General features: G+C 37.5%; 2 protein-coding genes across 2 annotated transcripts in view; both read right to left on the bottom strand.

The window, feature by feature from the left end:
* The window catches only part of LOC144438499 (aminopeptidase N-like), a 12,223-nt gene extending 5,317 nt beyond the window's left edge, over positions 1 to 6,906 (bottom strand). Inside the window, exons 1-8 of the mRNA XM_078127553.1 lie at positions 6,250 to 6,906; positions 4,277 to 4,547; positions 3,460 to 3,580; positions 3,054 to 3,208; positions 2,274 to 2,387; positions 1,846 to 1,983; positions 1,213 to 1,344; positions 690 to 868 (exon numbers count right to left, since the gene is read on the bottom strand). Of these exons, the coding sequence (XP_077983679.1) occupies positions 690 to 868; positions 1,213 to 1,344; positions 1,846 to 1,983; positions 2,274 to 2,387; positions 3,054 to 3,208; positions 3,460 to 3,580; positions 4,277 to 4,547; positions 6,250 to 6,899 (1,760 nt within the window). The 5' untranslated portion in view covers positions 6,900 to 6,906. The remainder of the gene's footprint in view (positions 1 to 689; positions 869 to 1,212; positions 1,345 to 1,845; positions 1,984 to 2,273; positions 2,388 to 3,053; positions 3,209 to 3,459; positions 3,581 to 4,276; positions 4,548 to 6,249) is intronic.
* A 4,242-nt stretch (positions 6,907 to 11,148) lies between these two features.
* LOC144433417 (aminopeptidase N-like) lies at positions 11,149 to 22,384 on the bottom strand. Its single transcript, XM_078121736.1, has 15 exons — positions 21,762 to 22,384; positions 20,592 to 20,862; positions 19,972 to 20,092; positions 19,195 to 19,349; positions 18,251 to 18,364; positions 17,505 to 17,645; positions 17,007 to 17,138; positions 16,149 to 16,327; positions 15,908 to 16,005; positions 15,008 to 15,345; positions 14,055 to 14,146; positions 13,467 to 13,577; positions 12,643 to 13,017; positions 12,184 to 12,262; positions 11,149 to 11,345 (listed from the first exon to the last, which is right to left on the bottom strand). Exons 1-15 carry the CDS (start codon positions 22,382 to 22,384, stop codon positions 11,193 to 11,195), a joined length of 2,982 nt encoding a protein of 993 aa, XP_077977862.1. The 3' UTR covers positions 11,149 to 11,192.
* Positions 22,385 to 23,160: the final 776 nt, after the last annotated feature.

Raw genomic sequence — 23,160 nt, 5'->3', positions numbered from 1 at the left:
ACTGTGTTCTCAAAGCCCATATCTTTGCATGAATAATATGCTATGGCGTGAGTTAATCAATTACAATTCGCCAGAGAGATCATATGATTCACAAACTTTTAAAATACAAATTGTACCAATATCGAGCTTTGGAGACTTAGCCAGATGCTATTCACTCTCATAGGAACCGATGATTTACAGGTACACGTCTATATAAAGCTAGGGCGTCAGGTGAAGCATGTGATGATTAAATATATTTAAAAAAATAACACATAATAATTATAAGGAGAATACGAATTCCAAAAGAGACATGGAATTTCATTCAGATGCATGATATGAGATAATATGCAGTGTTTTTGTTAAGAGTGGTAAGCAGGTAAAATCTACCCAAGTTTCCAAGTCATTTTATCGGGGTTCCTAGCCAAGATTATGGTACAATGTATTGGACATTACACCAGTTTTACCAGATCCTGTTACTAGAGTTCAAAAATCTTTGCTAAACACTGGTATGAGACCCCTTTATATCTCATCACAGGCATGGTACATGTAAATTGATAAAAGTCGAGTTGGTCCGAAAGATCTTGCAACATACATGTATTCAAAGCATGGCAATATAACATTTTCTCAATTGATATCGCGACCCCCCCCCCCCCTACTTTCTTTAATTGATATTTATGTATGCATGCATGTACTCGGACACTTATACTTACTCAAGGCCCCCCGGGGCGTCTGGGATTTCATCTTCAGAGTCCAACACAAACATCTTCTGTTCAATCATTGCCGTAGTATCATCTTTACGTGTGATAGTAACCACTGGAAACCCAAGTTGTAACAGCCATGGATCCATCACTTCTTTCATATCAATATTGACATCGGATGCAACGGCAGTCTGAAGAATGACAATATCGAGAGAAAAAAATTGATACAAGGTATAGCGGTGATAAATGATAGACGAGGCTGGGTATAGTATAAAAATAACTATGCGAATTATACAATGAAATATGGCTCAAAAAGACTATTGACTAATTTTTGCCATACTCGTTTTTTTGGTTTCTGAAATAACAAGGTCAGTACAGCGAAAAGTGCCTTGAGACATAACGGTCTATGACAGACACACGGTACATTGTAATGTGTCTTGATCACCGAATGACAAGTACATGTACATGAGTTACAATCTTACATGATTCATTATAGAGAAACGAATCAAAGTCTACAGTATGTATATACAAGTACCTCGGTCAGTGCAGTCCATAAATCATCTGTGTATGCATTGCTGTAACTGTTCTTCCTAAGGTAATTTCTGAATCCCTCGAACAGGACGTTGTCTCCTAGGAAACTACGCATCATCATGATCATCTGGGAACCCTGGAAAATAACATTTCAATATACTGGCTAATTTCGAGAGTAAACAGTAACATAGCCTGGAATTAAAACTGGTATGAAGTAATTATCTGTGTGTTGTTTCTACGTAAGACTACTGTCGATCTTAAAGTGTGCTGTCCGAGCTATTACATGCTCTATAGCATTGACTCTTTGAGTCGTGTTGTGTTGTGTTGTCTTGTCTTGTCTTGTCTTGTCTTGTCTTGTCTTGTCATGTGTTGCGTTGTGTTGCATTGCATTGTGCTGTGCTGTGTTGTGTTGTGTTGTGTTGTGTTGTGTTGTGTTGTGTTGTACTGTACTGTGCTGTGCTGTGTCGTTTTGTGCTATGTTGTGTAGTGCTATGTTGCTCTGAGATGTCTTGTCATGTCTACCCTTAATGTCTTGTGCTACTTCACATTCACTACATTTATTTTTTTACAAGAGTGAGGTACATTTGTATTACAGACATATGACAGAAATAGGAGTGTGTTCCTTTGGGTTACTCACCCTTTCATAAATTCTGGTATCGAACTGACCCCACAGTTCGTTGTACCACCCTACATCCTGTACTGTGGGATGCGAATCACTGCTAGCATCAACGTTGAATGATTTGAATGTGACAGCGTCCTGGTAAAACTGGTCGTACTAAAAGAGGACAGAGTTTGCAGTTTAAATTAATCTCTTTTAATCAATCAATCAATCAATCAATCAATCAATCAATCAATCAATCAACCAATCAAGGAAGCAATCTTAAGACCACCAATAGTTTCATTCAATATTTACAGTAGTTAGTCTCTGAACGCCTACATGTGTAACCAGACTTTTTTGTTTCAGGTCACGTGATTTTCATAGTACGTGCAATATGCAAGTAACTCACACGTAAATAAAGCTAATCAACCAAATATGATATCATTAGAATATATACAAACACTTACAACATCCCACTCTGGTAAGGCGTGCTCGATGGCGACATATTGGAAATGCCTTGCGAAACCTTCGTTTAACCACGTATCGCTCCACCACGCCATGGTCACCCAATTACCATACCACTGCAAAACAAAATAACACGGTGGGGAAGATGGGTTTGACTCTTTTATATTTTACCATTCACTACATATGGAGTCATGATGGGTGAATGGCTAGCGTGACCGGCTTGGAATCTACAGGTTGCAGGTTCGAGCCCCGTCGCTGCCTGCTGTTTGTTTCTGAGTGGCTAAAGTCCTTGGGCAAGATTTGAACCACGACTGTGCCTCAGTCAACCCAGCTGTATAACTGGGGACCTGGTAGGATGTAGGTTGCAATGTGAAGGCTTTAATCCTATGCGCTTAAATATAATGGCTGCAATGGATTGTATGCTCCCCGGGGAGTTGAGGAAGACTAAAGGGCCGTTGTGCCATTCTGACCCGAGCCAGGGGTAATAATTGTAAAGCGCTTTGAGCACAGAGTGGGAAAGAAACCAACATTATTATTATTATGTATTATGTAAGTATACCGTGATGGAGTATATTGGTGGTAAATTTTGATTATTTGCTGTGTATCATATGTGGAGCTATAACGAGGTGTCAAGTGTCCATCTATATGTATCAACCTATACCCATGTGTATTGGTTCTCCTGCCTGTCTCTATATAGTTTACGTGTCTGTTCATTTAGTCTGTTTGTTTGTGTGTTTGTTTGTTTGTTTGTTTGTTTGTTTGTTTGTCTGTCTGTCTCTTACCATATGCACAAGCTCGTGAGCCACAAGTCTAGCAACGTTTTGGGCTCGAACTGGTGTGTGAACATCTTTGTCATACAGCATGTAAGCTTCTTGATAGAGGATCAACCCCCAGTTCTCCATTGCTCCAAATTTGAAAACAGACAGCGCAACCATGTCTGTTAAAAAAAGAAAAGAGTGTAAAAATTGTTCGCTGAATCATTTGAAGGACACGATATATATTGAAAAATTCATGCTTATGCTAGATATCGTCTAAAAGAACTCGAATCTTTTCACTTCAGTTCTTTCCCACGGAGTTGTTATACTGTTTACCAATCATTGAGATATATGCGTCATGTAAACCTACTATCTACGGAATACTTGACATACAGCAGTATGGTGTGGTATTGTAACAATAAACCACGCCTACCTAGTTTTGGCATAGGAAATGATATATTCCACAGTTCTTCAAAATGTTCTATTGTTTTGATACCAAAGTCCATGCTGAAATCGACAGTATCTATCACTTCTTGTCTTGACCATAGACGAAACTAGAACAAAGAAATGTGTCATAAATATTGGCAACGTTTGATGCGTTGTATGTATTTTTTAAAATCGATTCCTTTTTCTTCGTATATTGAAAACTTTATAGCGTGTTTCGTTACTGCATAGTGGATAATACAGTTAGATGTGTAATAGTTGTAACTGCACTGCACTACAATGCACTGCGCCGCATCACACTACACTATACTATACTTTACTACTGTAACATTACACTGCATTGCACAATACTGCACTACACTGCACTGCACTGCACTGCACTGCACCGCACCGCATCCCACTACACTACACTTTACTACTGTAACATTACACTGCACTACACTACGCTTTACTACACTACACTACACTACACTACACTACACTACACTACACTGCACTGCACTGCACTGCACTACATTACACTACACTACACTACACCACACCACACCACACTACACTACACTACACTACACTACACTACACTACACTACACTACACTACACTACACTACACTACATTTAAACTATCCGCTTTTATACGATGTGGAAAATCAACGGGAAACTAAAATAATATTGCTTCTTTGTCAAAATTTCGGGAAAGGACGAAGATATCTTATTTATTGAAAAGCTAACTAGATTGTTCAATCAATGTGATTCATCGCTGTAACGTCGATCAAATCACCAACAAAAGTCTAAATGTGTATTTACCTTAACTCCATTCTTCGTTGTCTTTTCTTTATAAACAAAGTCCGATACAACTACAGCCACCAAATAATTGGACATAATTGGAGTAGTGTCAAAGTACGCAGTGTTCCAGTCACCGTCAGTCTCGTTCCTGATTACCGGCATATTTGACAAAGCTGATCTGATGGTTCGATGTTTGATGATGATATCGAAGGTAGCTTTCATTGCTGGTTCATCGAACGATGGAAATACTCGACGGCTAAACACATGTTCTAGTTGACTGGCCACAACATACCTATGACCAAAAAAACACAGTAGAATATACATGTAAAATAACAAGTTTGACCAAGAAACATTAAACCAAACTTGAAATTGAACTTATCTTGGAATTGTTTCATTAAATGACATTTCTTAAATTTATCACTTTACAAATTAATTTATTGGCATTTGACATAACCAGGGTGTATAGGCATGAGACAGGGTAAAGAATAACTGCATTTTTTCACTGAACTCGGCCTTGGTCTAGATAAGTGGCCCACACCAGATAAACATATTAAAGAATCTCGAGTTATTACGATCCTGGCAATATTTACTTCTGATATTTGTGTCATATACAATTCTTTTGACACTGTCACTACACTGTAATAGTGTACCATGTATTCCGCCACAGGCAGACGGAGAGTATCTGGCTTACGTCATCCCCTTCGTGTGGCTTTACCGCACGAGCACACTTCATGCGCATGCCTTAGAAATAAGGCAAACATAATGCATTTGTACTATATAGCTGGGCAAGTGAGATTTTACATAGTATCTCAGACCACTAAAAAGTTAGTGGTCTGAGATAGTATACTGGTATGGATTTGAGGCGAGGACTATGTATCCGTACACAGCTACAGAGACACAGTACCACTTCTGACTGTCTACAGCCCCAGGTGAGAGATCACCGGTGTAAATTAAGTCAAAGGTGGAACTCTGCTCAAGATTTACCCCGGTGGAAAGACATAGTCAAATATGACTTTCCGTATATTGCAGTGTCATGCCATCATGATTCAAAAGTTTATGCTTGATCAAACAAGACAATCTTGTAGGCAAGGCTATATTTCATTTGATACACAACTCGAACGGTATATGAAACGTGAGAGGTGGTGCCATGCAACTACGTCGCCAATACGGTGAATACAAATGCAAGTGTTCTAAAACTTTACATTTTGAATGGCTGTGGCGACCTGCGTATAATGTGAAATGTTATTCCTACTTTCCCCGACTTTAATCATTTGTAATTTCAAGGTATATGGAACTGAAAAGTAGGACGAATTCCACTGACTTTGCTATGCATTTGCGTTCGTTTAATTAGTGTAGCTTGAGTACATACATGTATGGTGTGAAGTGTCCATTTACATGATCCGTAACCAGGTTTTATTTGTTTGTTGACTTCAACACAACATAGAGTTATGGAATATAAAATATTGTTGACAACTGCATACAATGAAGGTTGTACTGTTTTTGGCTCAGCGATGTTTTTTACTCGGATGAACACACATAGACAAACCCTTTTCTACAGAATTCCATTTCATTGTTTGGACACTGATGTTAGTACGCTCAATACCACGTCATTGTGGAACTGTCGACGCTTTCCCAGTCAGGTTATACTTGAACACAGACATGGTAAAGCCTTTTCCTAAAATACACATACTATAATGTGCTGGATGCGCTTAAAAAGTTTAGAGGTGTGTGTGTACGAGCGACATGATTTGATTTCCTTTCAATTTGACACAAAAAATGTCAACTTAAACTGAAGGACACGCGTGTTTGCCTTTTATGAATTCTGGCCTTGAGGTTGGCCTTTGGAATTCTTTGAAGCTATTCGGGTTACTTTGACAAAAAATTATTGTCGACAGAGCAGTGGTATACAGTCTCTAGTTATGACATATATTGGTTACTGTATTCCCGTGTCTAGATATCCGTAGGATAAGCAGCAATGTACGGTATTACCTTACCTTGTCTCGTTTCCAACTTGATAGGTATTCAGATAAAGTGCAACAATGTCTGTATTATTTAGAATTCCAACGTAGTTCATAGAAATCTTATATTTCTTGCCACTCTGCAATTTCTTCTCAGTTTTTACGATAAAGAAATTGTATTCCTCATCCGTGGATATATCCTTCACACCTATGTCTTCATTGGTGTCGATTTCATTGACTCTCACCGTGTCTTCATCAATGTTTAGATTCAGTGCATGTAATGTAATGACATTGGTCGATTTCTCACAGTTCATAGAAATATCAACTTCCCCGTCAAATAAGAACCGTTTATCGCCGTCCTCTTCGTCCATATATGGCTGGATCTTAATTTTGTAGTTGGTTGGTTTGAGAGTGTCCGGTAATCTACCTTCGAATGGTTTCCGTGTATGTGGTTGTACAGTTGGAAGGCCATCGTAAGGACCAACAGGCCGTGTCGGACTCGGAGACAGTGTTGACGAACCCCAGCCCGGATGAAGAAAGTACACCATTATTATAACGACGACGAATAACACCAAGATCAAGAAAACGGCGATAAAGAGTGTTGAATACTTGACGAACATTCCATTTCTTTGCTTTTCGGAGTTCGCTGGGCCGTCACACTCAACATAGGCGTCTCCTTTCGCCATGTTTAACTTTCACTGGAAGGCGGTACTGACCTAAATACAATGTACATGTATATGTATGTATGTGTGCAATGTAATGTGAGGGTCACTCATATTGTAATTCTTTACGTGTTCCAATGTGTTACACATTTGAATACACATTTGACCCCTTCGCCAAAGGGCGAATTAAAAGTTCTGTTCAAGAATTTGTCATTCACAGTTTAGCGAATGGTCATACTGGTACAATAATTGCTAGACAGTTTTTAAAAGAAAAACCAACAGTGAATGGGATTATTCAAACTTCTTTAATACTAATTCGACTCATAATGTTGCCTGTAAGTATTTATTAAGTCTTCTATCTGTGCTGTACAAACATAATTGCTACTCAAAATAAGTCCAAGTCAAACTCCCAATTCTCGAGTTATTTTGATATAAAAGTGGACAAGCATGTAAGTATATAAAAGTGACGTGGTTATAAACGTAGACATGGTGATTGGACGAGTATAACAATAATAGTTGTAGTGGTTGGCGCTAAATCTACAACTATATTACAGATCGGGTAATGTGATCCCCTCCAATGATAGAAAAGGGATCACACCTTATCCACCACTGATGAATGATGGCTGAACCGTGTTTGTAAATGTACCCACCACATGCGACAAAATGATCAGATCGGCATTGAAGTATGAATTCGTGACAACAATGAGGACACTAAATCACCATTTGACAGTGATACTGTGTAAAAGTACACAGCTGCAAACAGCGGGTCGTTCTCTAGTTTCGCAGGGCCTTGGCAATAATAATAATAATAATAAATTCTTATCAGCGCATTACGCAACAGCCTCAATGCGCTTTACAATACTGAAAAAAAAAAAAAAAAAAAAAAAAAAAAAAAAAAAAACTTGATTTGCATAGAAATCAAAACCAAAACCAAAAACTTGACGTTCACTATTGATTACTGTTAAAAACAACAACTTGAAATTCACTAAAAAACAAAACTTATTGATTACTGCATATAAAAGTATAGTATGTTCTAAAAGTTTGTAAACAAGTATGTCTTTAGTTGGGACTTGAATGTTTCGATCGATACCGCTCTCCTAATGTGAATTGGGAGAGAGTTCCATAACTTAGGACCGGCAACAGAGAAGGCGCGATCTCCGTACGTGGTAGTTGCAACACGTGGAATGGCAAGTGTAAGATGAGTACTAGAACGTAGGGCACGTGTTGGCTTGTGTATGGGTATTAGTTCAATGATGTAGGATGGTGACAGTTTGTTGACAGCCTTGTAGGTGACGAGCAAGATTTTGTATGCAATACGTTGACGTACAGGTAACCAATGAAGATTATGTAATACTGGTGAGACATGATCATATTTGCGTAGTTTGGCAACAAGTCTAGCAGCTGTGTTCTGCACACGTTGAAGTTTGTTGATCTCTTTGTCTGGTAATCCATAGAGGATGGAATTGCAATAATCCAGCCTAGAGGTAACAAATGCATGGATTAGTCTTTCGGTACTGGTATTGTCGAGGTACTTTCTAATTTGGCCGATCTTTCGAATGGCTAGGGATGCTGCTCTGCAGATGTTATTTACATGACAAGTCATTCTAAGTTCCGAGTCAAGTATAACCCCAAGGTCACGTGTTGTGGATGATGTGTTGACAGTGCTGTCCCCAATTGTGATACATGGTACAGGATTGGTTTTACTGAATCGAGATGAGAAGTGGATTATCTCTGTTTTACTGTCATTTAGCTTTAATTTATTCGATGCATACCAAGTTCGTATATCAGCAATGCATGCTTCAATACGCGAGACTGTGTTCATGTGTTGTGATCGTTTCATCATCTGGTAAAGTTGAGAGTCATCAGCATACATCATACTGTTTAGATTATGTTGTGAAATCAGATCCTCTAAGGGTGCGACATACATGGTAAAGAGTATGGGACCTAGAACTGATCCCTGTGGGACTCCAAAGTTTAGGCTGTGACAGGCAGACTTTGCATTGTTTACTGTTACATGTTGTGTTCGATGCTGGAGGTATGACCTAAACCAGGAGAGTACTGTACCATCTATCCCAAACCGCTTATGCATTCTGTCTATTAAGATTTGATGGTCAATCGTGTCAAATGCTGCAGACAGATCTAATAGGACAAGTATAACATCTTGGTGTCCATCAATAGCATGAAGAATATCATTATAAACACGAATGATAGCGGTTTCTGTACTGTGGTGTTTACGGTATGCAGACTGCATCTTTGCATATAGGTCATTGCTTTGTAGGTGATGATGAAGTTCATGTGCCACTACTTTCTCCAGAACTTTTGACAGGAACGGTAAGTTTGATATTGGTCTGTAATTCTTGAGGTCATTGGGGTCATTTTTCAGGTTTTTGATGATGGGTGTAATTAAGGCTGTCTTGAATGAGTTAGGAACACATCCACTTGCCAATGAAGCATTGATGATTTCCGTAATCGATGGTAAAAGTTCATCTATACATTCCTTCAGCATCCAGGTTGGTAGAGGGTCCAGTTGACAGTGTTTATTTGGTGAATCCATAATTATCTTACGGACCAGCTCTGATGACACAGGTGAGAATTCGCTGAGTCTCTTGGCAATAGGTGTATGCGAGTTGACAGTGTTCACTGTTGGTATTACTAATTCATCAAGGTCCTCTCTAAGACTGTTGATTTTACTGTCGAAGTAGTTAGCAAATTTGTTTGCCAGTTTTTCAGGGCAATCGGAAGCTGGTAATGTATTGTCATCTTCTGGAGTCAGCATCTTGTCAATAATCTTGAAAAGTTTTTTCTGATCACAGTTAGCAATTCTGTCCGAGTGGTAAGTAGATTTAGCACTCTCAATCATATGATGGTATGCCTTACATTCTTCTTTGAAGATCTGTTTGTCAATCTCAAGTCCAGATGACATCCATTTCCTTTCAAGTTGTCTCTTCTTTTGCTTGGCGGCATGAATTACATCAGAGTACCAAGGTGCATGTGGTCTTAAAGTGATGGTGCGAGTCTTCTCTGGGGCATGGTGATTAATATATTGGTGCAAGGTTGTGTTGTATTGATTTATGATAGAAGTCAGATCGGAAGTGTGGCTTGTGACAAGAGGTGATGCTTGGATGTCTTTGCGCATTTCTGCCATGTTGATGCTCTTGAAATTACGATAACAAACTTTGCGCCTTGTTGACTTTACACGAGGTACAGCAAGATTACAACTCACAGCATCATGATCAGATGGAAGACCTCTGTGAATAGTGGTACTTGAGACGAGGTTATCTGTTTGACGTGAGATGATCAAATCAAGAGTGTGCCCACAACGATGTGTGGTTTCCGTAGTATGTTGTTGAAGGTTGGAGGATTCAAATAGTATTTTTTATTCAGTGTCCTCACTTTCAATGGCCGCAAGATGGAAACTATGTATGTAATGGTGTCACATCTATCTGTAGCCGTCAACCTACTAGATCAAATGTCAAAGCTGAACACTATGAATTCGTAGTTTTACTCGTGACCTTTGGAGACCAAGTGTCCCTTTCCATCGACAATGATGTTTCTTGATATAAAAATGAACTATTAGTACAGTACTACTTTCAGGATTGCCGAGTGAGATAGATTGACATACATACATACATACATACATACATACATACACACACACACATACATACATACATATACATACATACATACATACATACATACATACATACATACATACATACATACATTACGACACTCAACTGAAAATTGTTCCACGTATGAAATAAGCACTCGAGTATCTTTCGATGGACTAAATTTTATTACACCAAAACTTTATCAAAAGTTGAAAGTACGACGAAATAACAGCTATATGTGATATTAGTATAATCAATGTTTACCCAATATACTAATTGTTCAGATGTAATAGATTCCTGAATAAGTATTAAAAAGTGATCAACATTATGTGACATCTTCTCTCTTCAAAACTCCATTTTCACGGTTACAATGTATATCGTGGTAATTCAGAAATTGACGTTTAATTAATTGCATTGTACAACAGTTCCATCCTATCTGCTGTAAAGTCCATGATAGAGCACACTGTAGTTGGTTGGTAGTAATTTGACAGATTTTTGCACTCCAAAACTACATCTGATCTGTATAAACGAACTAACAGTTTCTGTATAACTAAATTTAGGTTCTCTCATGTTACTAGTGAGGCCATAATGATTATTGTTCTGCACACACCTTTTCTTAACCAGACAACCTATTCTGTCAGACAGAATACTAACTAGAGACTCTGTTGAAGAAGTCGAGTACAAAACTCTCGGATCACTATGATCACTCTCTCGTTTTAGATTTCAGCCATTGTTTTAGATTTTCATAATTCCTATCCATCCATCTGATATTAGCTTTAACTTTCCGTTGAGCTTTGTAGAACTCCTTCACTTGATCTTCTGGCATATCGTTGTATTTACGAGCAAAGTCTTCAAGCTGAAATTGGTAAGTAATATATTTATATGTAGTGACTGTAAACACTAAACATACACTATTATTAGGAAGAAACGGTAGTTAAATTGAACATGGATGATGATATAAATGACAACTATGGAGATTGAATTATTAGAGTTTGCAGCACAGCTCAGTGAACTGGGGGGTTCAGTAGATTGCCATATGCATCATGATGAAGTGTGTGTACGTGTGTGTGTCTATGTATGTATGTATGTATGTATGTATGTATGTATGTATGTATGTATGTATGTATGTACATGCATGTATGTATGTATGCGTGTGCGGATGTCGTAGTGTGTGCGTAAATCATGAATGAACCAGCCAGCAGACCAATTGTCTTGCTATTATCGAGGACATTACTAATAGAAAAGTTTTGGTTTATAGAACTTAAACTCAAAACATGCTGGTCAAATTGGTCTGATTAGGATGTTCTTAGGAATGTGTAGATGAAAGATTGTTCACGACATGGTGATATATCAGTGATATGCATATTAGGTCTAAAGTTTTCTTCTTATAGGAACAAGGCATTGTACGTATACTACAGCAAGCGTTGACGATGCTTCAATATTGTTGGTATAAGACGATCACTTTGTCGTTATGCACCAAAACGGGGTTCAGCTTTTTAAATTGCATCATTCAGCACGTTCTAATTTGTACCCGTTGTATGTGTTATATTTGTTTGCGTGCCCCTTGACAAAAAGTTGCAGTACTATTGGAATTGTAAATGTAATTGTAAATGTACATGAAATTGCAATTTGAACACTCTAGACTAATGACCCAAGTAAATTCAGATTGGGATTTTTAACTTCTGGCCACTTACCTGCATTTGTTGTGACTTAGAATTCATTCTATCAGCTAACTCCCAGATTAATGGAAAAGCTTTGCTTCCGTCAGCATCTCTGGAAAACAAGAATGTATATGGATGGTTATTGTTTAGTCATTTGATGGAGTTTATTTTTAATTGTCGAAGTAAAAAGATGCTAAGAAGTGAATGCACAGGTACTGCAAAAACGAATGATATACGAGTTGTGGTACTGCAGTAAAATGTTCACAAGAGTTGCACATTAATCTGGGAGTAAAAATAAGGTACTTCCGAATCTTTAAGTTATGCTGAAGGTACAGGGTGTTCTTTGAAGCGTTTACAAATTCTTCTAAAATTCAACATGAGTTCATTACATTGATTTTCATCACATCATATTGCCTTTGGTGTTTGTTTTTGTCACGAAAGTGTACTTTGACAGTGTGTCTAGCTATATGATCAGCGTAAATCTGGTAGTACCTTGAATACAGGTCATCAAAGTGTTGTATGGAGAACTCTTTGGCAACCATGTGTCCGACGGTGGATTGGTCTAGCACTTTCTTGATAACCGTGTAGAAATCGATGGGCTCGTCTACCGTGGATAGTGTAGTCGGAATCATGCCAGCGTCCCCCTCAAAAACTACCACAGTTTCGTTTATGTATCGTCGGAAATAATCATTTAAATACTTCTGTAGCAACCACACTTGCTCTGTACAAGCTAAACCACTTGTGATGTCATCTGTGAGTGAATGGTCTGTCGTCTTTTTGAGTTCCCGGTAGGCGAAATCCCAATCATCTTGTCCGCCATGTCTAATGGCGGTACACAGCGTCAACGCTCTTACATCTTGAGGGATTCTGGAGGAATTAGTTAAATTAGACAAAAGAACAAAATGTGTTCAGTTAAAAACACAGTTTTTGAAAACATTCACTATAACGATATGGTTGTATTTTAGCAGTCTTTACACCACAGGGTTTGTGTCACCTTTTCTGGTTACGTATTGAAATAATCTATTTTCGCAATTTTTTGTACGTTTTGCGCATGTCATGTATTTGCATTAATATATGTCAATGAAAATTACAGGTATGTATTTATAAAGAGAAAAGAATATAATTACAAAACTTAAAACAATAGAACAACTTAAAAATAAATAAATACTGGTCACTTGAAAAAATCATTTAAATATTTAAAGATAATGAATTTCTATCTTTGATCAATAAGTGATTTTAATTTGTTCTTCAGTTTTGTTTTGAAATCTTCATCAAAAAGTGACGGTGACGTTCGTCAAGACTTTTAGTGTATTTACCGGTTGTTCTCTTTGTCTTCCATCCATTCAGAGTAAACACGTTTCGCTTCTTTTACACAATCCCCATAGTTGAAGTCACACGATAATTTAATGGCTTCTACCTTAAGGTGACTGTAACATAAACAACGCCAATTAAATCTAATTATCATTACCAACGCCGCCAACGGCACATTTTGACTAATAGGTTCAACAATTGGGTGTTGAATTTGAGATAGAATTCTGGTTGTTCATCTCTTCAGCAATTTGTTATTTTTTTAAGTTTTCGCCGATTTTAGAGCATGTCAAATTCTTAGCAAGGTAACTAATGTGTTTTTAACTTGAATCCTATGACTGTTCTGGGCCAAAAATGGAAATGAAATTTACACAACGATCTATTTGCGTACCACTTTGGTAAGTTTGCAATTTTATAAACCCTAAAGTTTTTTTGTTTTGTTTTTCAAAATAAAAAAAAAGTACTGCGCGTTTATTTAAACTGGTATTTACTCTAGACTGTCTAGAATTTTTTCCGGTCAACAGATACTTTATGTGACTTGTAAAACGTGCTACATGTAATAACTAGTATAGTACCAATGCATGTAGTTAACTTACTATTTGACATGGTTTTCGTCATCGTTATCGGATTCTTTAAAATTCCATCCATAAAGATCATAAATAGGTTTTATCAGCTCTCGACCATAAATCTAAAAAAAAATGGATGAAATAACCTAAAAAGTAACTTTGGTGTGGCGTGTTGTGATATGTTTATGAATCTATATCTTTAATTCTATACCGGGGGCTTGTCCATTGTGATGAGCCTGTATGCCACTCACTATATATTATCAGGATAGTAGTTTGATTTCATTTGTCACGTCAACATATATATGATTATTAACTGAGACAGGTTTACTGTCATTAAGCTTATGATCGTCAAGTCTAAAGAAGTGCTGTTGTAAATATAGATTTATATCAATCATACTCTACACTTATGTAATAACTTTCCCACAATTGTATCACTTTAAAAAGTTATCATGAATTGCATGCAATCTTTTCAATCTTAAAATGACACTAGTCTATTCCATTTATCATTACTATTACATATACATGTACACTATATATCTTGTACATTGCATCATCTATATAAGGCATATAGGGACCACCAGCATAGTGCATCATATGAAATGTACATGTATGTCCTTGTCATCTGACAAGACAGTTTACAAGTATATTAATCATATGCAATGAATAACATGACGTCACTTACATTACATTACATTAGCATGAAGGGTGATTTCTCAATATGGGGTGTTTTCAAGGAAGCTTGTTTCAAGAATTATAGTTATTGTTTTGCAGGGCTATCGAGCTAGTGGTATTGTTTTAGAGAATTATGTTCATTGAAAGCCATTGTGCTAAAATAAAGCTGGTAATTTTTTTAATTTAAAGAATTGTGCCACCAAAAGTTCATATCTCCCTATTTCAAATTGTTAGTGCTTTTAGAGTCCAAATTTCACTGCATGCACGTGGTAGTAACATTAGTATATGACTAGGAGAGAAGGGTGCAATACCTCAAGGTTGCCGTATGAAGGCGTTTTCTCAAGCATTTTTTGAATGTAACCTAGATTGGAAATTGCTGCTTTCCATGGTGAATAGTTATCTTCGTTTCGGAGATAGTCAGCGACTTGAAATGCCAACATAGCGTCAACGTCACCTGATCTCGCGAGATGGAAAACGTCATCGATCAATGCAGCCCTGTTCTGTATTGGTATTTTCTCATGATCTGTAGCAAGTTGTGAAATCAGTTTATTCCAGTTATCAAGGTCATAGTTAACTCTGTAGTAACCATGTTGGTAGATATTCCCAAGTACCCAATCATCAGCTGTTGCACCGTTTAAATTGATGGCACCTGGAAGGACATTTTGTATTTTTTTTTTTAAAAAGCTTACACAATATAAATTATGAAAATACATACAAAGCTAACATACCTCAAGGAGCCGATCACAGACTCTCTCATTAAGGAAAGTTTCACAAGTAGGGGGGTACTGGAGTGAATTGCGGAGACACCGTGCATTCTTAAGAAGTAGAAGCATCTTCTAACTACATCAACAAAATTAAAGTAATGTCACTTCCTGGCATCGAACCATCAGATCTGACCGACACTTGAGGAACATTTGGCAGCATGTTCCTGATGCTAGCTATACTATTTGTTCGATGAAATGCTTAAAAGTGACAATTGTTGTCCCATTGAAAATGACTTCCCGTATTCAAATATTTCAGTCAATAGTTTTACATTGAATACATTACATATTCTATACTTGATACTGTCTCAGTATATCACAACTGATATTTTGTTTGATTGCTTATGGTTCATGCACAATAATACTTGCATATTTTTGTTCTTCTTGCATCGCAGTAGAGTAATTTATCCAGGCAAAAACATTGTTAATCTAAGATCACCACATATTTACCTGTTAATGTTCCGTTCAACCATGCCAACGAGGGACCATTTGAAGGTGTCAGTGGTTGACCAGCATGTATATATGTCAAGGGAATATACCAAATGTAGCTGGGAAAGATAGAGTGTGTTAAAGTTCATTTTAAAAACTTTGGTAAAGTGATATCTTACTCAATTTGCACTGGGTGTAGTCTTCAGTGCGATATTTTTGATCACATTTAAAATAATTTATATACACTCGTGTATGTACTTACTCTAAATCTCCCGGGGCGTCAGGGATTTCATCTTCACGATCCAACACAAACATTTTCTGTTCGATGGTTGCCGTAGTGTCATCTTTACGTGTGATAGTAACCACTGGAAAGCCAAGTTGTAACAGCCATGGATCCATCACTTCTTTCATGTCAATATTGACACCAGATTCCTTGGCCGTCTGAAATGTATTAAGCAAACTACACGTGTAATTCTTAACCAAACCATTCGAGGAGTGATGTGGCGAAATATATGTACCTTTTAATTTTGTATTGATACAATGTCAGTATCAACTTCTCAATATAATACACGTGGAAATATAAATGACAAGAGCAAATATAATGATGAGACAACAGATTATACGTGTAACGAACGGATAAAAGAGGAATGTGGCGATACAATACCAAACACGCCAAATGATAACCAGGAAAATAAGGATGACATCTGTAAGAAATACCAGGTCCTAAGACTTGCAAACAACCTTGAAAGAGCTGGCTAATCTTACTTTTGATGATTATTTTCAAATTCGAACATGTGAATCAATATCACCATTATATTAACCATACGCAACACTATAATGTATTTTTTTGGCTCACCCATAAAAATGAGGTACTTTTCATGTCTAAAAATGTAATTCATAGTTAATGGTAGCTAAGGATTCTATTATTTTTGTAATTACAAATATAACAATCTTAAGATGTTCTAATGATAAATACATAAATGTAAGCCAATAACAAATTAGCATGCATGCACTGGTAGTACAAGATATATATACACACACACAAGCGTTACATTATTAACCCATTTTTTTCATTAATCTAAAATGTGTGTAATTAATTTAACCAAAGTGCAATTAATACCTCAGTAAGTGCAGCCCATAAGTCGTAGCTGTATACACTGCCATAAATATGCTTCTTGAGGTAGTTTCTGAATCCTTTGAAAATAATGGTGTCTCCTAGGAAACTACGCATCATCATGATTATGTGGGAACCCTGCAAAAAAGAGTATTATAAGTTGACATTGACTACAACGTGCATGTGATGCACGATGGGAATTTTGTAACATTATATATTTCAGTGCAAAAACAAATGTACTGTATTGTGACTATGTTCCTGCAAAGTGGTGGTAGTAGTCTGTGTGATAGGACGTGTTGTGTCGCTCTATGAGTCAGCACTCTAGAGAAGACAGGTTAGAGCTGAACGACATGACGTATATTTTAGTCTAGCAGAAAGGTCGTTCTAAATCCTCATGCCTGTGCACCTGGGGAACAAATGTCACCACCCCAGATCTGTGGAAATAAATATTCACCACCCCCACCCCCACCCCCACCAGCGTATACTTCGAACTTTGTAACTCACTCTTTCATAGACCCTGGTATCGAATTGGCTCCATAGATCGTCCTCCCATCCGATTTCAGGTCGTACAGTGGCATGTGAATCACTACTTGCATCATTGTTAAAAGACTTGAAGGTCACACGGTCCTGGTAAAACTGGTCATACTAAAATGAGCAAAATACACGCAAGAGAACATCTGTACTCACAGAGTCAAACTCTTTTGGAAATGAATCACAAATGTTCACAGCGGGCAAGCAATATCAGGGGTGTGCATGTACTGTTCCCAAAAAATAGACTAGTTTAGTCTTGGTAGAAGTTGTCTTTCATTACGGTAAACCACAAAGAGTCCATAAACATTTACTCTAACAAGAAAGTGAACTAGTAGTACGTACAGGAGTAGTACAAGTTGAGGTATACATAGTCGCTGTAGTAAGTGCTGTGTACATTTATTGACAGCCATCAAACCCTATCTACGAAATAATCAATCAATCAATCACTCAATCACTCACTCAATCAATCAATCAATCAATCAATCAATCAATCAATCAATCAACCGAACCATCAAATCGAAACTACTTGTGCATGTTCAACAAACGTGTTGTAAGGAAAAAGTATAAAAAAAAAAATAAAAAAACTTCATTGACCCAGTGTGCATTCCATTTTTTATTTAAATTGAGTGCATACAATGATACTTTACATATAAGGATATTGTTATAATTTAAAACATTTGTACATATACATGTATATATTGAGATGATGAAAAACTTACGATGTCCCACTCAGGTAGGAATTGATCGACGGGAACAAATTGAAAATGTCTGGCAAAACCTTCGTTTAACCATGTATCACTCCACCACGCCTTGGTAACCAAATTACCGTACCACTGCCGAACAAAAAAAAAATTATAAAAACAAGTATATCAACAGGACTCGGTGCAGTCAACGAAGCTGTTCTTGCAAAAAAAAACCCAAAAAAACTGTTCTTACACAATTCGTTTAGCGGGCGGGCAATTTTTTTCGATCGGTAGCGGGAGGGGAGCAAACGAGAAAGACGTCCTGATTTTAATGCAATGGGAGTGGAAAACATTTAATGATGTCTATAAGGTGACGCTCATTGTGTACGCCAAAATGAATTGTTGGTATAGTGGAAAGCGCAAATTAATGTTGTCATGGTGGAGAGTGAGTAAATAATTCTCAATATTGGGTGGGCAGTGGGTTGGCGGGCAAATTGAAATCCAGATGGAAGGATGGAGGGGGGGCAGATATCCTTCACCACCAGTGGGAGGGAACATAAAAATAGCTAAATACCCTCCCGCAATTTTATTGGGGGGGGGGGGGTGGCGATTCTATCAAAAACATCGCTTTTGGTCTGAAACAACATATCGCAAATAAAAACCATAAATTTGCCTGTTGGCTGCACCTGTATCAATTTGCATATTAAAATGTTCACTGTGTAAACAAAGATATGCACGCAATGATCTTCACCAGAGAAACATTAACATATTGAACTATTGAATACTTTCATCAAATTTCGATAATCAAGAAATGCAATGAAGTATTCATCAGGAAAGTCAATTTGCATCTTCGTCAATATATCTTGTGAATGTTGGTCCCTCTGTCTGTCTGTCTGTCTGTCTGTCTGTCTGTCTGTCTATATCTCTCCGTCCCCAATATTCGTCCATTTGTCAGTTTTGTCTGGCAGTCAGTTTCTTACCATATGCACGAGTTCGTGAGTAACAAGATTTGCAACTCGTTGGGCTGTAACTGGTGTATGGACAGCTTTATCATATAACATGTACTTTTCTCGATACAGAATCAAACCCCAATTCTCCATAGCTCCAAACTTGAACGCGGGTAGAGCGACCATGTCTGTTAACAACGATTTAATAGACTAAGTTTAGAAGGGGTCCTGAGTAGTCAAGTCTCGAGAATCGATATTCTTGCAAATTAAACTCAATAATTATGAATAATTTTGCCAATTGAGAAACGATTCTCCAAATTATATATTCGGAGTGGGTCACTAATTCATTGAGTGGTCATATTTTATACATTGATCATATCATGCTACACAGTACTCACTCCAATCATGACACGACCTACTCGATCCTCAATGTTGTTCGCTATTACACGAGAAATGAAGTTGTCGTTTGAGTTTCACTCATGGTAAATATAGACATAATTCAACTCAGACTAGAGCAACAAGCCCAGAGAGACAACACACATAGCAGGATCCTTTACTCAATCACACTGAAAAGACGTGATAAAAAGTACTGTTATTCTTTAAAGTGAATTAGGAACAGGCTTCTGCTGAAAACATTAAACATAGACTTAAATTGTTTACTTTCACATCCCACACCTTTAACTTAAGGTTCTCTTCAATTTGAAGTTGCCGGTACGGTGTATGTAAAAAGACATCGTGTCTCATGAATAAAACACCAAGACATCCTCATTTCTCCTGTAAAATCCTAGTTTATATGTCAGATTTACTTACCTAGTTTCGGCAAAGAATATGATATATTCCATAGCTCTTCGAAATATTCAACTGTTTGAAGTCCTAAGTCGAGGCTGAAGTAGACAGTCTCTATCAATTCTTGTCTTGACCACAAACGAATCTAAGGCACATAATGAACATTATCAATCTGTGCTATAAATAAACTACCATAATTGAGTTGGTGTTGTGTAATCAGTCATTTTTCATTGAACGCATGGTAGAGCTAACTACAACATGTATTTCCATCATTTCCTGATGAAAATGTTATTTCAAACGTAATAAAGCAAGAATAAATTTAAGAACGTAAGCGACAACCTCTCGCGCAATGCATCTTGGAACCGTAAAATCGTCTATAGAACATTACTTGTTGGTATACAGGGTAACATGAACGTAATTTGTAAACGTTTTCATATACATTCACGTCACAAACACATATTAGACGGGTGTCGGATAAAGAAGAATCCTGGTGCATCATTAAATCACTACACGAAGGCCGTACACAATCTGTCATATTTTTTGTGTTGCCACTTGCATCTTTCGTAATCTATTACTTCACAGTCAAGCAAGTCAAGGCTACCATTGCAAAACAAAACAGCATACCTACTCAAACGTTACGCTACCTTAACTCCCTTCTTTGTTGTCTTTTCTTTGTAGACAAAGTCCGATACAACTACAGCCACCAAATAATTGGACATAATCGGAGTAGTGTCGAAGTACGCAGTGTTCCAGTCACCGTTAGTCTCGTTCCTGATTACCGGCATATTTGACAAAGCTGATCTGGTGGTTCGATGTTTGATGATGATATCGAAGGTAGCTTTCATTGCTGGTTCATCGAATGACGGAAATACTCGACGACTATACACGGTATCCAGTTGACTTGCTAACACATACCTGACCAAACGTTGTACAAGTAATAAGAGTTCGTTAGATGAACAAAGTTTGAACAATTAAGTAAATGGTAAAAATCACTCTAGTTCATAGAAATTGTACTTCAAAAAAGCTTTCTGTTTTAAACTTCATGTATCGGTTGGTATATATACAAATCATGATATATATACTTTAAATTCATAGCTTGAGCTTCAGCGAATGTCTAGAGCTAAACAGCACTAGTATTGTCATGCACGTATGTCTGTTCAGTGACCTAAATCTCCACGGTGTGTAACATGTCTGTTTACTATCATTTTTTATCATTTGTCAAATTAATGTATTATTGTTACAGCTGACCACTGTCTGCAACCCGCTGATCATACCGCCACCCAGTGGTCAGACGTAACTAGGGAGTTTAACTAGAATTTGTCATTCTGACGAGGATCATCGACAAAAGACAGATCGAAAGCTCAATGCTAAAAACTTTGAACTTTGAACCTTGAACTGCTTGTGCGTTATGATCTTTGTAAATCATTTGAGCTACCAAGCTGATGAATATTTTTGGTTATCTGACATATAGTTTGGTAGATTGTTTATCGAATTGTTACTAAAAACCAAAAAGCAACCCGACGAAGGTCTCCCTATGCTCGGAAGGCTAATACCGGGAGTGCATTGTGATATCTAGTACTGGTAAAATTAAAATATTTCACAAATGCTCCGATCCCCTATGATCAATCGTGGTATTGATGTATATCATGATTCTAGTAACAAACCATGTGTTACATTCACAATTTCAAAAACCTGTAGGATTGTCTGCAAGACAATACTGTTTCAGAGCAAGCAGTGGTGGTGGTGGTGGTGGTGGTGGTGGTGGTGGTGGTGGTGGTACAGACATAAATTACGTATGATTATGTATACCTTACCTTGTCTCGTTTCCAACCTGATAGGTATTCAGATAAAGTGCAACAATGTCTGTATTATTTAGAATTCCAACGTAGTTCATAGAAATCTTATATTTCTTGCCACTTTGCAATTTCGTCTTAGTTTTTACGATAAAGAAATCGTATTCCTCATCCGTGGAGATATCCTTCACACCTATGTCTTCATTGGTGTCGATTTCATTGACTCTCACCGTGTCTTCATCAATGTTCAGTTTCACTGCATGTAATTTAATAACATTGGTCGATTTCTCACAGTTCATAGAAATATCAACTTCGCCGTCAAATAAGAACCGTTTATCACCGTCTTCTTCGTCCAGGTATGGCTGGATCTTAATTCTGTAGTTGGTTGGTTTGAGAGTGTCTGGTAATCTACCTTCGAATGGTTTGTGTATCTGTGGCTGTACAGTTGGCAGGCCATTGTCGTCTGCACTTGGACAGCCCCAGCCCGGGTGAAGGAAATAGACCACTATTATAATGATTATGAATAACACCAATAACAAGATGATGGCGATTACAAGTACAGGATACTTGACAAACAATCCGTTCCTTTCCCTTGCAGAGTAAACCGTGCCTTCACCTTCAACATAAGTGTCACCTTTCGCCATTTTTAACTTTCACTGGAATAGAAAGCCCTGACCCGAATACCTAAGCTTGTGCATATATGTGGGTGTGTGCAAGGCTAGGGGGTCATAGTAAACTTTGTACGAACTTTCAACCCGTTCAGCATTTACCGAGACTTGAATTCATTCATCCCATCAAAGCTTCGATTCACTGTAGTGACCACAACGTCTTGTCTGATCTAATTGCACATAAATAAGCTGGTATGTTCACTTCAATATGCAACGCTTTCTCATTGCCGTGGGTTAGAAATTGGTCCCTTCTTCAGCCTGAACCCTCTTCCAATTATTTTGTAGAAATTAACATAAGTAGTAAAAAGTAAGTTTAATGAAATTGGAAATTATCTAAGCCTCGTTGAAACTATAGTAATTTGCTCGTTGTTCATCAAAACCAAAACTCTAGTTCAACTTCTTCTATACGCCAGGTATATGTACAGAGTGTATGTACAAAGTCATGTGTATCGCACAATGCGAACATTATTGATACTTATTCTAAGTAACGAACGCTGCACATATAACAACAATACTCGTATGCAAGCTTGTCATAACCCCCTCCCCCATGACGTTGATGACCCACACCTCAACAATCGATGAACGGTGACCCAGACAGTACTAGATTGAAAAGAACTTTGCTCCTATTCTACATGTACATCAAGGTTACATATATGTAAATATCTAGTTGAATGCACAAGACAAACCTTGTCATGTATGAACACAACAACTTATAAATTACCATTTGACCTTAATTAAGTACCCAACAGTAA

Source organism: Glandiceps talaboti, chromosome 1 (assembly GCF_964340395.1).
Source record: "Glandiceps talaboti chromosome 1, keGlaTala1.1, whole genome shotgun sequence".
Lineage (NCBI taxonomy): Eukaryota > Metazoa > Hemichordata > Enteropneusta > Spengelidae > Glandiceps > Glandiceps talaboti.
This window is presented reverse-complemented; position numbering and strand designations above follow the sequence as displayed.

Excerpts from the sequence above, each read along its gene's own strand:
- LOC144433417 (XM_078121736.1), bottom strand. The coding sequence starts at position 22,384 with ATGGCGAAAGGTGACACTTATGTTGAAGGTGAAGGCACGGTTTACTCT. Across the intron at positions 17,139-17,504 it reads ATACCAGGGTCTATGAAAGA|GGTTCCCACATAATCATGAT; the intron begins GTGAGTTACAAA and ends TCTTTTTTGCAG. Across the intron at positions 16,328-17,006 it reads TATGGGCTGCACTTACTGAG|ACGGCCAAGGAATCTGGTGT; the intron begins GTATTAATTGCA and ends AATACATTTCAG.